The sequence below is a fragment of the Sander lucioperca genome, chromosome 9 (assembly GCF_008315115.2).
Source record: "Sander lucioperca isolate FBNREF2018 chromosome 9, SLUC_FBN_1.2, whole genome shotgun sequence".
NCBI lineage: Eukaryota > Metazoa > Chordata > Actinopteri > Perciformes > Percidae > Sander > Sander lucioperca.
Genome location: NC_050181.1, coordinates 12,108,888 through 12,123,249, shown reverse-complemented (window position 1 = coordinate 12,123,249; position 14,362 = coordinate 12,108,888). Strand labels below are relative to the sequence as shown.

General features: G+C 41.2%; 2 protein-coding genes across 9 annotated transcripts in view; one reads left to right on the top strand and one right to left on the bottom strand.

Moving 5' to 3' along the window:
- clcn2a (chloride channel, voltage-sensitive 2a) overlaps positions 1 to 14,362 on the bottom strand; it is a 41,685-nt gene that overhangs the window by 15,186 nt on the left and 12,137 nt on the right. For 2 of the 8 annotated variants that reach the window (XM_031294283.2, XM_031294280.2), the window contains exons 2-5: positions 6,698 to 6,866; positions 2,692 to 2,823; positions 538 to 666; positions 35 to 168 (exon numbers count right to left, since the gene is read on the bottom strand). In XM_031294283.2, coding sequence (XP_031150143.1) covers positions 35 to 168; positions 538 to 666; positions 2,692 to 2,823; positions 6,698 to 6,866 — 564 coding nt within the window. Of the gene's footprint in view, positions 1 to 34; positions 169 to 537; positions 667 to 2,691; positions 2,824 to 6,697; positions 7,091 to 14,362 lie in introns of those variants that run through there. The other 6 variants (XM_036004802.1, XM_031294282.2, XM_036004803.1 and 3 more) reach the window with 4 other exon arrangements.
- Positions 7,242 to 9,613, top strand: LOC116046089 (zona pellucida sperm-binding protein 4-like). Its single transcript, XM_031294286.2, has 7 exons — positions 7,242 to 7,586; positions 7,691 to 7,878; positions 8,101 to 8,198; positions 8,273 to 8,430; positions 8,508 to 8,848; positions 8,940 to 9,015; positions 9,436 to 9,613. Exons 1-7 carry the CDS (start codon positions 7,301 to 7,303, stop codon positions 9,549 to 9,551), a joined length of 1,263 nt encoding a protein of 420 aa, XP_031150146.1. The 5' UTR covers positions 7,242 to 7,300; the 3' UTR covers positions 9,552 to 9,613.

The window sequence follows — 14,362 nt, the reverse complement described above, 5'->3', positions numbered from 1 at the left end:
ATGGTAAGAGATGTTGGAAAAAGAAACCCTCTACCTCCTTCCCCAGAGGCATCCCACTGCCCAGAGCACAGGTCAGACCGATGACTTTGGCCACAAACGTCTTAAACGTCAGGTACTCCTTCAGGACAACCCCCCTCAGTATCGTCTTCATCTCAGGAATACCTGAACCTGGGTAATGAAAAAGAAAGAGATGCCAGGTGGGATGTGGTGATGGAGTGGAGAGAAAGGATTAGTTGAAAGAAAAGTAATTACAGAGAGAGGGATGAGGGGAATAAATGAAGAGCGAGGGAGGTGGGTGAGGGGAAAAGATGATTGATTTGCATATAGTTTTCTGTATGCACATCTCATCAGAGGGATATTGTATGGATTTCCTACAGCCGTTACCACTAAGACACCTACAGCATATGTCCTTGGAGGCCTTATGGTGCATTATAGAGTCAATTACAATATTCCAACACAGAAATATGATGGAAATTTGAATACATATGTTTATGCATGACTTGTTCAAATGTGTGTAAGTGTGTATGTGCGTCTTACCCACAGCCTGAGGGGCCAGAATCTGTGTGAATCCTGCTGAGAAAGTGATGAGCACTACAGGGTAGGTGACCCAGGCGATGTACTGCAGAAGCATGTTGCTGTCCAGTCCACCATACATCCACTTCTGTGCTGCACACACACACACGCACGCACAAACACATACACGTAACCTCATCTCAGTATAATGCAGTAGAAAACTAAACCATTTAACAACCAGTTTCCCCATCTAACAATATTTATCGGTTGTGAATACATTCACCCAATTCCTCTGCTCTTCATTATAGGTTAAAATAATCGATTCTCCAACTAAAATCAATCTTTGTTTGAATGATCTTTTTGGGGGTCAATTGTTAATGTAAACATTAGGTTGCTTTTTGCTTGTACAATTTACAGCATACATTCACTGAGAATCTCTTTTATATACAAGCAAAATTGGTACTGTAACTGAAATTTCCCTAACCTAGTTGATATTAAATCGAATCAGATTGTAATCGAATCGGGACTTTGTGAATCGGAATCGAATGGATTTGGGAAATCATTGGCGAAACCCAGCCCTACTTCATTCCCACCCTTTGACCTCCCATCTCTGCCTTATTCATGCATTGGTCTGCACCTGTAGCAGCGCTGTGGCCTCCTTTTCCTTATTAGACAACACATTACAAGACATACAGATACAGACCAACACATTAGAGGAAGCGTTTCTTGTCCATATATCTACATCCATAATGCATCTTTTTTTCTCCATTAGGCCGACATTTTTCACACCTAAAAGCAAAGTTTTTCTAAAACACACTCCATAGCGGATAAATGACAAAACAACACTCTTGCATTGGGCAGGGCAATGGAGGAAGAAGTACTTAAACCTTTTAGTAAAAAAGTAGTAAAAGTACCAATACAACAATGTAAAACTACCCCATTGCAAGTAAAAGTCCTGTATTCAGAAGTGTCAACAATATATACTTTAATAAGTATGCTAGTCTTTACACATAAAATTGCCTATTTAACTATTCTCTAGTTTAGTCCAGTGGGTAGTCTATATCCTTGACGTTCCACTTCGGGGACTGCTCCGTTGCCGCCAGAAAATCCACCGGATTTTACTCATTTAGGCCAGATATCCGTTGCCTTGGGCTTCCTTTGTGTTGGCATTTTAAACTCCGGTCGATTTATGAGCAGGGCGTAGCACAATATTCTGGGCCCTGTAGAAAGGCATTTTCTATGGGCCCCTCCCCGCATCCACAGCTATTCATTCTAGCATCTTTTTGGTCCCTCCTCACATGAGGGCCCTGGGTACCCCCCCCACGTCCAACGCTCCTGTTTATGAGTACTGTGGTTAACTTTTTCTCAGATCTCTGCAGGGTAAATCCTGCGCGCTTTGGAGGAGGGTCTGGCAAAGCGAGACTGAGTGGGTCGCAACCTAGAGGACGGGCCCCTCTAAAGGGTCACGAGATAAATACTGAGGGGTTGGAGACGGGTCATGGAGTAGGGAAGATGAAAAAAAAAAAGTTCTGCTACACAAATTTTGTACTTATTTGTTTTTTGCTTTTATGTTAAATATTGGATACATCTTTTGGCTTCAAACTGTTGAACTTAAATTAATCCATCTGTAACAATGCATTGTTTTGCTTATGTTTTTGTGTAAAAAATGTATTTGAAAACTAATTAGTAACTATAGCTGTCAAATAAATATATGTGCCTTTGAATTGTACTGAAGTAGAAGTGTAAAGTGACTGAGATTTTGGAAATTGATGGTGTATACCAGTTGTGATACTCTTTTCATTATTTACAGATATTGTATTAATGTGAAAGAGGGACTTAAAGTTATCTGTATAGTAAATACAAATTTTCTTTATAGTTAATACATTTAGGGACCTAGTGAATTAATTCAAGGGTCAGTGTTAAGATGGATGCATTTGATGCTATATGGAAAATAAAAATCTAATTTTTTTATCCTTTAAATATAAAAAAATAAATAAAAACTTTATTAACGCAATACAACTCTGCAGCAGAATGGCAGTAATATGTATTAATACCATCTTCACACCACACCTGACAAGGCCTGGGTTAATACTTTGCTGCCCTTTATTCACTGTCCATCTATCCACCTGTCTTTCTAGCTCTTTCCTCTTTTTTTCTGGCTTTCTGTCTCTTTCCTACCTTCTTGGCAGAAGGCGATGGCGTAGTCCATGACCCAGCTGACAAGAGCCATAAGCAGCCCCAGCAGAATGAGGAAGATCCAGTCCTCCCCCACCCGCGAAATCAGGAACTTCTGGCAGCGGGACGCACACACTGAGGACACAGAGACAGGAAGGGACAGAGGAAATGCAAAAGTAAAATCTCTAATTAATCTTAAAGGTGTGAAAAGAGAAGAAATATATCTGTTGGTGTGACTCTTTAAAAGAACAATTGAAAGACATCACCTTGGACTTTGAGAAACTGGGATGGACATTTTCACTATTTTCTGACTTTTTTTGGGGGGACATTTTAGGTCTATTTATATAGGACAGCTGAACACATGAAAGGGGAGAGAGAATGACATGCAGCAAAGGGCCACAGGGTGGAGTCGAACCTGCGGCTGCTGCGTCGAGTAGTAAACCTCTATATATGGGGGCCTGCTCTACCAGGTAAGCTATCCAGGCACAAAATGATTAATAGGATAATCGACAAAAATATCGGCAGATTAATAGAAAATAAGTTAGTTGCAGCCCTATCAGGAATGTATTTTGGTCCTAAACTACTGAGAGATATGTAGACAAGATTTAGCAAATTAATGTCTATTCTGTTGTATTCTACTCTGGTAAGATCATTCTGAATTAGCTGAAATTTCCTGAACAGAAAGAAAAAAACACTTATCATGCTGTGTGAATAAAGGATCCAATTTCAAATGAAAAACTAAAGGAGAATGGTGTATTATAAAGACAATGATTAGATTGGACAGAGAGAGATATCCATTTAACCGGCGCGAGTGAGCAGCTGAAATAACAATAACGAACTGCAGGTTATTATGTGGTGAATATGTTGAGTGTGAGCATCACTTCATCCACCTCAAATATCAAGAATACAGAGACAAAACAAAAATGGGTCACAGTTATAAATTCTACCATTACATTATAATCTATAACGCCGAGCTAGGTCAGCTAAAAGAAGCATCACTGGACTCATTTCCTCTCTCTTCTCTGCGGACACGCCAAAACCTGGAATTCACTTCAACATTCATAGATGCTCCCGTCCCAAGAGAAGCTAAAGATATGCTACTAACACGTTTACCAGATCCATATTTTATAAATTTCATATTTTACTCTCCCGCTTTGAAGTCATACAGCCACAGACAAGGTATGGAAGTCATAGAGGGATTAACACATCACTGGTTATAGAATTTTCTTTAATAGGATCTATTGACAAAGAGAAAAGTAATATCGACAGACTTATCCTTTAAGGCTGAATTGAGTTCCACTTTAAAACTATTTCATCTGGACATTTTACTTGTGGAAAGTTTCAAGCTTTAAAAATTAAAGAATGGCTCAAACTATTTCTAAAATAACATAAACATAACGTGACAGAAATCTCACAGAGACATTGTTACCCCCCTTATCCTTTCCTTGTTTTAACTCATAGTTTTCTTTTTCTACAGTAAGTCAAAATTGTGACTATGCTGCTTGTACAATTGGAAAAGAAGTAGTACTTCCCCTTCATGATAGTGTTCACAAATATTTCTTGCTGTTTGAATGACATTGCTACTGTCTAGACAATCATAAACAATATACTAAATGACATTGCATCAGTCTTTCTGATGCAAGAATTCGGGTCACGGGGCGATGCTGAGTCTCCTGAGGGAACTGTGTGCATGACGGGGCGAGCTGCCTGGCCAGGCCACCTGCTGGATGGTAAGCTGCCAACAGAGAACATACACATACAAACTCACTCATGTGCAGACAAACCCATCACAGAGTGGACACACCAATGTCAGAGAGAAATATTTAAACATAAATACAGCATATCTGTGCAGATTAGACTGCACAGATCCATGTGGACGAGGCTGGGAACACACACACACACACACACACACACACACACACACACACACACACACACACACACACACACACACACACACACACACACACACACACACACACACACACACACACACACACACACACACACACACACACACACACACACCTTGGCTCGCGCTAACATCCGCAGGCTCAGTGGCGATCGCAGATGTCTTCTCCTGATCCCGTTATAAAAGTCACACCCAACGCCAGACATTTTCTCCACCTCTGCTAGTCCTGCATTGCATCACTTAAAGCCAACTATATGTAAATCAGGAATAAATCTAAAAATACCAACAACAAAAAAATTCAACTAAAAACAGTATATGCAGATTTGACATAAGACATCATGATGCTATAAAATCCCAGAAAGATCAATCCGAGTCAAAATAAATGCAGTGAGGCAGTGAGGCAGTACATATTTCCCGCTCTTCATCACGACCAGTAGCAGAGCCCTTGGCTGCATGTGTAGGCTGCCTTGTTCAAAAGCTGCAGCTCCAGTTACTGATCTGAACCGAGGCACACTCATAGTCCATCATCCACAGAGATGATGTTCCCACACAGATACACCATGAGAGGAAAACACTAAAACTCCCACATCCTCCAAATCTGAAGGTTCTCTCCTTTACACATGACTTGACAAGACAACAGCAGAACCTGTCCAGCCTGAGCGTCCAGCCTGAGCGTCTATCTAAAGACAAGGCTAAAAATACAAACATAGCTTGATCTACGAGCACACAGCACACCGACAGCAAGCACACAAATCACTCTGGCTGGCTCCTGATCTGAGACTGATTGTTTTAAATGGCTTCCATTACAGCGAGCGAGGCTAGGCTGATATAGTGTAGCTTTCACCTGTGGTGCAATGTATCGAGCTTTAATCAGATCACTAGTCACCAGGACAAAGAGGTAGAAACGGCTTGTGGGAAAAAAGCCACACTGGCTCACTTGTGCAAACACATGTGAAAACAAACTGTATTTCTCTCCTTTTACATTTTCTCAATTTTATTGAGATTATCTAATCATGTTTTAAGACTTTGTGTTGATTTTTATATCTAAAAAGGTCAGTTCAACTAAATCTGGGGGTGCAACTAACCTGTCCAGGACAGGTTCAACTCTGTGGGCCCCCCCAAGACAGAATTGAGACAACTGCAACTACATTTCCCATACTTTAGGGAATGTAAACAGGAAGTATATTGTCGTCATGGATTCAAAGAGTTACACCACAGGCTAAAACTTGAGCCAATTTCTAAGCTTATCTTTGTTTACATTTTGGCACCATAAAAGTATGCCAATAGATGTACAAAACACCTACAGTATCCCTGTATGACATTGATACTGAAGAAAATCAGGTCTTTTTTTCCTACGATTTTAATATATTTAAACCCCTAAAACCCAAAGATATTTAGTTTATGATGACAGAAGTCTAGGAAAACCAGGAAATTCTCGGTATATTCAGTATGAATAGTTTTATGGTGACTATTTCTACAGTGGAAAGTAGTTCTAATGTTTCAATTTGGGTGAAATGACCCTGCATTGCATCTCTGCTGACTTGCAAAAAAATCCCTTTGATTTCAACAACTTGCATAAATGAAGGTTAAATAAATAGATAAAAATAAGCATAGTCTGCCACACACACACACACACACACACACACACACACACACACACACACCTAAAGTAGAGCTCTCTTCTGGTGCCACTCTATTATCTGCAGTCATCTGGGAAGACTAGACATAAAATAATCTGACAGTTCAGATCAGAGTTCTCACAAAAATACACACACCCCAAAGCAAATATCTCTCCACAGTACACAAACACACAGATGTGTACACGGTGGGCCACTGGCAGCCAGCAGAGGGGGCAGTCTTTGTCTAACACTGAGACAGCCCTTATTGGCTGGAGGTCATTGCTCAGATCAGTCGTGTTCACATCCTCTCCTGCTCCCTTGTGTCAGGTAGCTGCTCTGTTGTACTCAATGTTGTCGCAACTTTAACCCATGGCAGAGTGCCCCACCCACACCCACAGTCTGACATTCCGAACATGAGCAATACACTACCTGCACACTTTTTCTCTGCAAGAACACTGTGAAGACCTTTATCACTTACAATGGCACTTTGCACATGGCTCTTTCTCATAATCCAGCAGATCTGCAGCACGACTGCGAACACTGGTGTTCCTCCGCAGTCCTCCACCATCCCGCACTCCTCCATCCCGTAGGCGGGCTGCTTCCTCCTTGGCATACACACCCAGCTCCTGAGTGTACCGCCCATACATCTGTGCGCATGAAAGACAGAAAAAAAGACAGCTTTTATGCAGGTGGTAGGCAGTGGGAAGCAGTAAAAGAAATGTCATAATACAATGTTGGGTCACAGTAAAGATAGTCAGCTTGTGTAAACACACTAAGGTTCAAACTCAGAGTAAACATGGCCAGGTGTCGAAAAATTCACTGCCTGCAACTCAGTCTTTTTAAGAAATAAAAATCCACTCAGTTTTGTCTCAACAGTCGTGTAATGACTTCTTTTCAGAGAGATGAGCAGACAATGAGCTCCACCTGCCAGCTCCCAGCTGATTAACTCTGCAGGGCTGCCACACAATTGACACCTAACGATGAGAGGAGTTCTCAGGAAACAACACATAATCAATCATGTATAAAGCCTGCGTCTGAGCTGTATGTGCTGTTACAGCTTTGGTGCAGTTCTAATACCATAATGGAACTTTTCAAAAATCTGTTTGGTGTGATGGTTGTAGTTGTTTTGATTTGTGATGTTACTGCCCAGCATCACTGGATGTTGCCTCAGCAGCAAAACCAATCTCCTCTTCCTTCTCAGTGGCCTCAACAGCCATTTAAGGTCCCTCCACCTGCAGCTCTCTTTGATAAATGCCAGGTAACGCAGGAAAACAAGATCCAGTGTGGTACTGAAGATATCACTGCTAAACAGTGTGAAAACATAAACTGCTGCTTTGATGGGCAGCAGTGCTACTATGGGAAAGCAGGTGTGTGCTCTGGACTAGTTTCCAGTGCCTCTAAAATGCTGCATGGAAAGGGTAAAGTATCTGCTGCGACTTTCAACTTTCTCATCTATTTTCTCCTCACCCAGTGACCGTGCAGTGTACCAGGGATGGCCAGTTTGTGGTGGTCGTGGCTCGAGATGCCACTTTGCCCCACATAGATGTGGAGTCGGTCAGCCTGCTGGAAACAAACGACCCCTCCTGTACCCCTGTGGGCGTCACCTCTGCTTTTGCCATCTTTCAGTTCCCTGTTACTGCATGTGGTACTACACTCAAGGTGATTGGTGCAGTTTTTGCTTTAGCTAATCTATAAGTTATTAAGTCTGACTCATTTTTTTCATGTTATAAAATGTCAAATTAAGGAAGGCTGGCATGAGTTACCCTGGCCCGAAATACAGTCTACGATGCTGTAAACATGAGATATCGGCAATCGTCACATTTGTTAAGATTGAAACAAAATGTCTGCCTTCATAAATGACAAATTGGTTTCCTCCTGCAGGAGGATGAGAGTTACGTGGTATACGAGAACCACATGTCTTCTTCATATGAAGTGGGAATTGGACCCAGAGGATCAATCACCAGGGACAGCCATTTTGAGTGAGTGTGTGTGTAAAATTGATCTCCGTATTGGTTTTATGGTCCACTGAGATTTACAAGTTCTGCTCCAACAGGTTATTGTTTCAGTGTAAATATTCTGACTCAGCTGTGGAGGCTCTCGTTATGGAGGTGAATGCTGTTCCTCCACCTGTGTCGGTCGCTGCTGCAGGACCTCTTAGAGTGGAGCTCAGACTGGGCAACGGGCAGTGTCACTCAAAGGGGTGTGTGGAGGGTGAGTGGCACAAGAGTCTTATAATGATGCCAGCTAGTTTAGAATTTGACATACTAAAATATATGTTTTGATTGCAGAAGAGGCAGCGTATAGCTCCTTCTACACTGCAGCAGACTACCCAATCACTAAAGTACTGCGAGAACCTTTGTATGTGGAGGTGAACATCTTGGAGAGGTCTGATCCGAACCTCATTCTGAACCTGGAGCACTGCTGGGCCACCTCTGCACCCAATCCTCGCAGCCTGCCGCAGTGGGACCTTCTGGTTGACGGCTGTCCCTATCATGATGACCGTTATTTAACCACAGTGGTTCCTGTGGATGGCTCCTCTGGGCTTTCTTACCCAACGCACTACAAACGTTTCATTGTTAAAATGTTCACATTTGTGGATCAAAACACCTATTCTACGAAGCAAGATGCGGTAATATACTCATGGCGCAATAACATCAGTCCCTAAAACAACTTAGTCTAGTTGTAGTTTCCTACAGAATATGCAACTTTTAATTTTTCAGGTGTTCCTCCATTGTGCTACGGCAGTGTGTTATCCCAGCAGCACTAACTCCTGTGAACAGCCATGCCACCGGCAACGTAAGTGACCTAAGATTTTGACAGCTTGTCTCCAACCCTGCTCCTGGAGAGCTAAAAAAGGTGTGGTAGTAGCTCTCCAAGAGCAGGTTTGGAGACTACTATAAAATGCCATTCCATACCATTCATTGAAATGGTATTCCTGTTAAAAGCTTTATAAGCCACAGCAGGCTGCCAAATAAGTTGTTGGCACTACGGTCGTTGGCCTTATGTTACCACCTCATGGTGAGTATATACATTTTTAATTTGGGGGGGGGTGAAATTATTGATCAGAATAGATGGATTGGTGCAAATTGGAAGGCAGTTCTTACTTTGGAGGAGCTTGAACCAAATGTTTGTATTTGTGCTTTACAAAATGACTATCACTTGTATGAGATTATGAACATGTCAAGTGACGATGCACTTTCCATTCTTCTCTTGCAGGAAGAGCTGCGGCTGCAATAAGGAGAGTTTCCTCAAGTCGGATGGCTGTAGTATCAAGCGGAGAGGTGATGCTGACTGAGCAGAGAATATCTGCTCCTTTCAAATCGGAGAGATGACAGTCAGATATGGCAGCCAGATTTAGCCTTTTAATAAACTTGTTAAAAGCTCATGCTTACAATTGGGTCTGGTCTTACATTTTCCTATTTGAAGGTCACATGCTATATATTTTATTTTAAATTTTTTTGCAGAGTTAGATTTTGTGCAGAGGCAGTGAAGTTGAGCATTTAATGCAAACCCTCTTCCTTATTTGTGTTTAGAAATCACAAGGTTGCATGACAACTAAATACTTGCAGGTACAAAACTGAAAATGTAACGATAGTACGAAGACATGTACAAAGCTATGAAATTAAATGTGCTTAACTAGAAACAGCTTTACAGTACTGGTGGTATGAACATGATCTTCATTCTCATCTAGCATGCCACATTAAGATAAACATCACAACTCCACCAGCCTCACACTCACTCACTAATAGTTGATAACAGTCCCTCTAGGTTTATCTGTATGCTACAAAATGCAATATCTTCCCTTCCCTGCTCTGCACACCACCTCCCTTTTTGTCCCACTCCAACCCATCCACCCCCTCATCTCATTGAGATGGGCATCACGACTCCTCCAGACTCCCTCTTACTGCTCACATGCACAGGCGGTGGAGAGGGAAAGCAGAGCAGCCATATAGGTTCAGTCTGACGAGCAGAGAGGACCATTCTGTCAGGGATGCTCATCTCCATCCACTTAAACCTCCAACCTGCTGGGAAGCATTTAAGCAAAATGTAGCTATACATCATATTCAGACAGCAGCACTGCCTCACCTATAAACCAAAAAATCCCAGAGGAATCAGCCAATAGGTGCCAGCTGACAAACAGCCGTTGTGAACATGCATACACGTCATTGGAGTGAAATGTAAAAAGGTAGGTTTTGCCACTGGTTAAAAATGCTGTCAAATAAGGCAAACTGACTGCAGAGCAGTTTGCATGTGAGTGGAATGGCAAATATTGGGAGAATTAAGCAAATAAGTCAGTGTGAAACCAAGACTATTCAGGCAAAAATGGGCTCTTCAACACGGTCATATTTGACCAAATTATCACCCTTCGTCGTAAATAAGAGAATCCAGAGCTACTTACACAATGGTGGTATAAAATCATTGGCAAATTCTAATATTGACAAGCTTTGCTTTCAAGCTCTCTGTTTGCATTTCTTCAGTGCTATTCAATGAAGTGGATTATTTTGGGTTTTAAAGCTGCAATGAAAAAAAATTAAGTAGTGCAACTTAGTATTCCAGCTTTGTGGGGCTTTTAATGCAAAGACAACACAACCTTCACACCACAGTGGTCAGCATAATTTCTAAAACTCTGCAAGGCGTTCAAATGTGTAACAATATAATTTCTGGTAATTACATATTAAGATTGTGTTTGTCTTTATGCCTTGGCTGGAAAGCAGTTAAGATGAGAAAAAAGTATCCACACAGAATCTGAAACCCCCAAAATGATTCGTCATCAAAAGACAATCAATATGGCTGTGTTCGTATTTCCTAAATTAAATTAATCACATCTGTCATCTGTCTTCTAAAGATCTTAACCAATGAAGTCGTGCATGGCGGAAAAATGACAGACACTTGGTTTTCCTGGTTGGTAACTGGTCTATATTTTAATCATCACTACACTGGGAAATTAAAATCTATTCAGAGCTACACTGAATTTCAACTTTATTACTGAATGTTGTGTGTTGGCAAAAACATTTTCATGCGCCCACACATACAGTATACTGTAGACACACATACCGCACCACCAGCACCAGACAAACACCCACTGGGAGTTTAAACGGGGCCTGTTAGTGATGCTTTCTGTGGCCTGTGTGAAAGCAATCACTGGCCATCTGGAGCACGGCCTCCTGGGAGAGCAGCAGGTGGGACCCTGTGGGTTAAATGAGCTGTTATCTGTAACTAGTTCACCTCCCACGTGACCAACTTCTGTATCTACATTAGTCAGTTTACCTCCCACATCACAACCCTCTACAACTCCTGCCTCCCACAGTTTGCTACTGACTGGGTTGTCACAGGCTGTAATGCCTACAGAAAGTAGAGTTCCAGTTTGGTGCAAAATAGTTTCACATGGGAAGAAATTATGTTTACCACACATAAATTGGTGTAAAAAGATGAAAGACAATCCAACTCACATTCATCTAACTATTTCAATTGTACACTCCATCCAAACATGAAAATCCAGAACATCCAAATTTGGACAAAAAGGAGAGGAAGCTTAAGTGGAGTTGAAGAGCAGTTGTTATCAAGGCTGTCAATCAAACATGGCTCCTGCCATAATTCTCCTCATTTGAACAATAATTCCCGTAGTTGCCAAGTTAACAAATGAGATGAAGTAAAATTACCTATTCAGACCCAAACATTTAGTGGAAAGAAAATAGTGACTTTGCATCTGGTGAGAAACTGCAGCCTGAGAGTCTTTTAGAGCAGCTTTACCACTCAGAGTTGCAGCTTTTGTTAAGTCCAGATATCCTGGGAATACAAGGCGATGATCATCTGTACTGAGATAAAACAAAAATATGCATTGATATTGTAATATTGTATTGTATTTAGTCAGTAGTACCAACAATCGCCTTCAAACATCTCACAAAACTAGAATTACCGCCTTACGGTTGTATGCGTCCGCCAACCAGTCAAGTTGAAATTTACATCATGTCTGTCCAGACTCATATAATATGGAAGTTATCACTATATTGACATGTATTCCAGTGAATAATTTCCAGTGAGAAACATGCTGTCATCTCTTATAGAGACTTTTTACAGAGGCATACAGAGGACAGATATGGACGTTCAATATCAACAAAACCAATGAGCTTGTGGTGGACGACAAGAGGAACAGGATAGAACACAAAGTTGTAGCCATGACAGCAGGGACGTCACTAGGATTTGGATGACAGGGGGGGCTTAGCCCCCAGGCTTTGCAACACTTTCCCTTGCAAAATCTTACTTACGTTATTCTAATGTTAGCTTTTAGATACATCAAAGCTGCATGGGGGGAACGTACTTAGGCTGGACTGTGCTCCTGCTGAGTTATTCTGTAGGCTATGACTTAAATGCAATCCATCTGCTCATGTAAATGTGTGATAAAGTAATACCACCTAATTCCTCTCTCTATTAGATAAGTTGCAGGTCAAAATAAGACTATTTAATTACACTAATTACTGTTACTGCATGGTAGAGGATAAAAGTTGCAATGTCTTTGTTATTTTTGTTGCAATGAAGTTGCAAGAGACAGTGAAAATTGCAAAAAAAAAGTTACGATTTTTTTTGCATACTTCTGTAAAAATAAAAACCACGGTGATTGGTTGAATTTGCGTGAATTGTTGCGATCGCGACATCTCAAATTCCTGGAGGGACTGATATGTGTATATGTATGTATGTATGCTCATGTATAGCCTAGCCTACAACATCTACATACTTGTTGAATTTATTACACCAAATGAATGCAGAAAGTTAAGTTGGTCAGAATATAGCATATATAATATCATAAAATAATTTAGTTAAGGCTTTGCCTTAGTGCATATAGACCTGCCATCAAATGCCTGTTGTTAGAAGAAAACAAAACACCCCACACTTTCTTAGCCCTGTAGCAGACCACTTACTGACCTCAATCAAGCAACTTCCCTCAGAATCAGCTGCCCTGCCAAACTCCTGCTTCTCTCTTTCTGTCTCTCTCTCCCTCTCGTTCTCCCTCTTGTTCTCCCTCTCTCCCAAAATATCTTCCAGTATCCATCTGCTCAATAAATTGAAGTATATAACGGTACAATAGCATTAACAGTGACACTATGACATTTAGTTTTCAGTGACAACATTCTGTGGTGACTGATATTGTTTTTAATACTATAGAGATAGCATGCTATATTAATGGCAAAGAATAGAAAACTTCGGATAGCTAACTAGGTTAGTTATTTCTTGTATTTCACTCATTCACTCTAGCTAGAATATTGTTTACTATAGCCAGCTAAAATATCCCTTTATCTTTACCTCAAGTAAACATAGCTAAAGTTAAGCAAGTAAAAGTCATTAACAACAACTTACAATTTCACTCTGTATCACACTGTGTGTGCAGTAGCAAGTTCAGACCAAAGAAAGACACCAATGAGACGAGACAGGACGGTGTATCATCTTCATAACCATCGACTCTTTGTACTTCTGTCTAACTTTCGACTTTCCGGCTTTTTGGAGCTGGATATATTATTTGTTGTTTCTAAATATGAATTTGGATAACGTTAGCGATAGTGAGATGCTTGCTACAGTTGCATTTCGAGTGATAAATCGGCGAAAACGTTTTATTTCTCGGATTTACTGCTTTGTTTTAATGCCGCCAGGCGCTCTTCTCTCTTCAGTCACTCTCTACCTCGCTCGTCCACATACCGTTATGTACACGCGGGCTCGTTGAGCCTCTGTCTCTTCCTTTTCCACCAGCTGACAGTTTGTGAAATATAAATAAAACAGACAGGCTGCTGTGCACGATGACACAAACAGATGAATGGTGAAGGAAGATTGATTCAAAGTAGTGAGTGATACAGCGTGCACTGTAAAAAAAAATATATTCTTTTTCTTATTATTATTTGGGGGGGCTTAGGAACATTTTGGGGTAGCTTCAGCACCCCTAAAATAGGCCTAACGACGTCCCTGCATGACAGTGGAAAATGCCTCAAATGTGGATGTTGCTGCAAACGTGGATGCTTCACACACATCTTTCACCCGGCAGCACAGAAGATCTATACAATCATCACAGTTTCAAGGTGGGCACCCAAAATTAGTGTCACCAGTTGAGTATCCGATCAAAAGTGAAATATGGTCACACAATCTCCCCTTCTGTTCC

Excerpts from the sequence above, each read along its gene's own strand:
- LOC116046089 (XM_031294286.2), top strand. The coding sequence starts at position 7,301 with ATGGAACTTTTCAAAAATCTGTTTGGTGTGATGGTTGTAGTTGTTTTG. Across the intron at positions 7,879-8,100 it reads CATGTGGTACTACACTCAAG|GAGGATGAGAGTTACGTGGT; the intron begins GTGATTGGTGCA and ends TTCCTCCTGCAG. Across the intron at positions 8,199-8,272 it reads ACCAGGGACAGCCATTTTGA|GTTATTGTTTCAGTGTAAAT; the intron begins GTGAGTGTGTGT and ends CTGCTCCAACAG.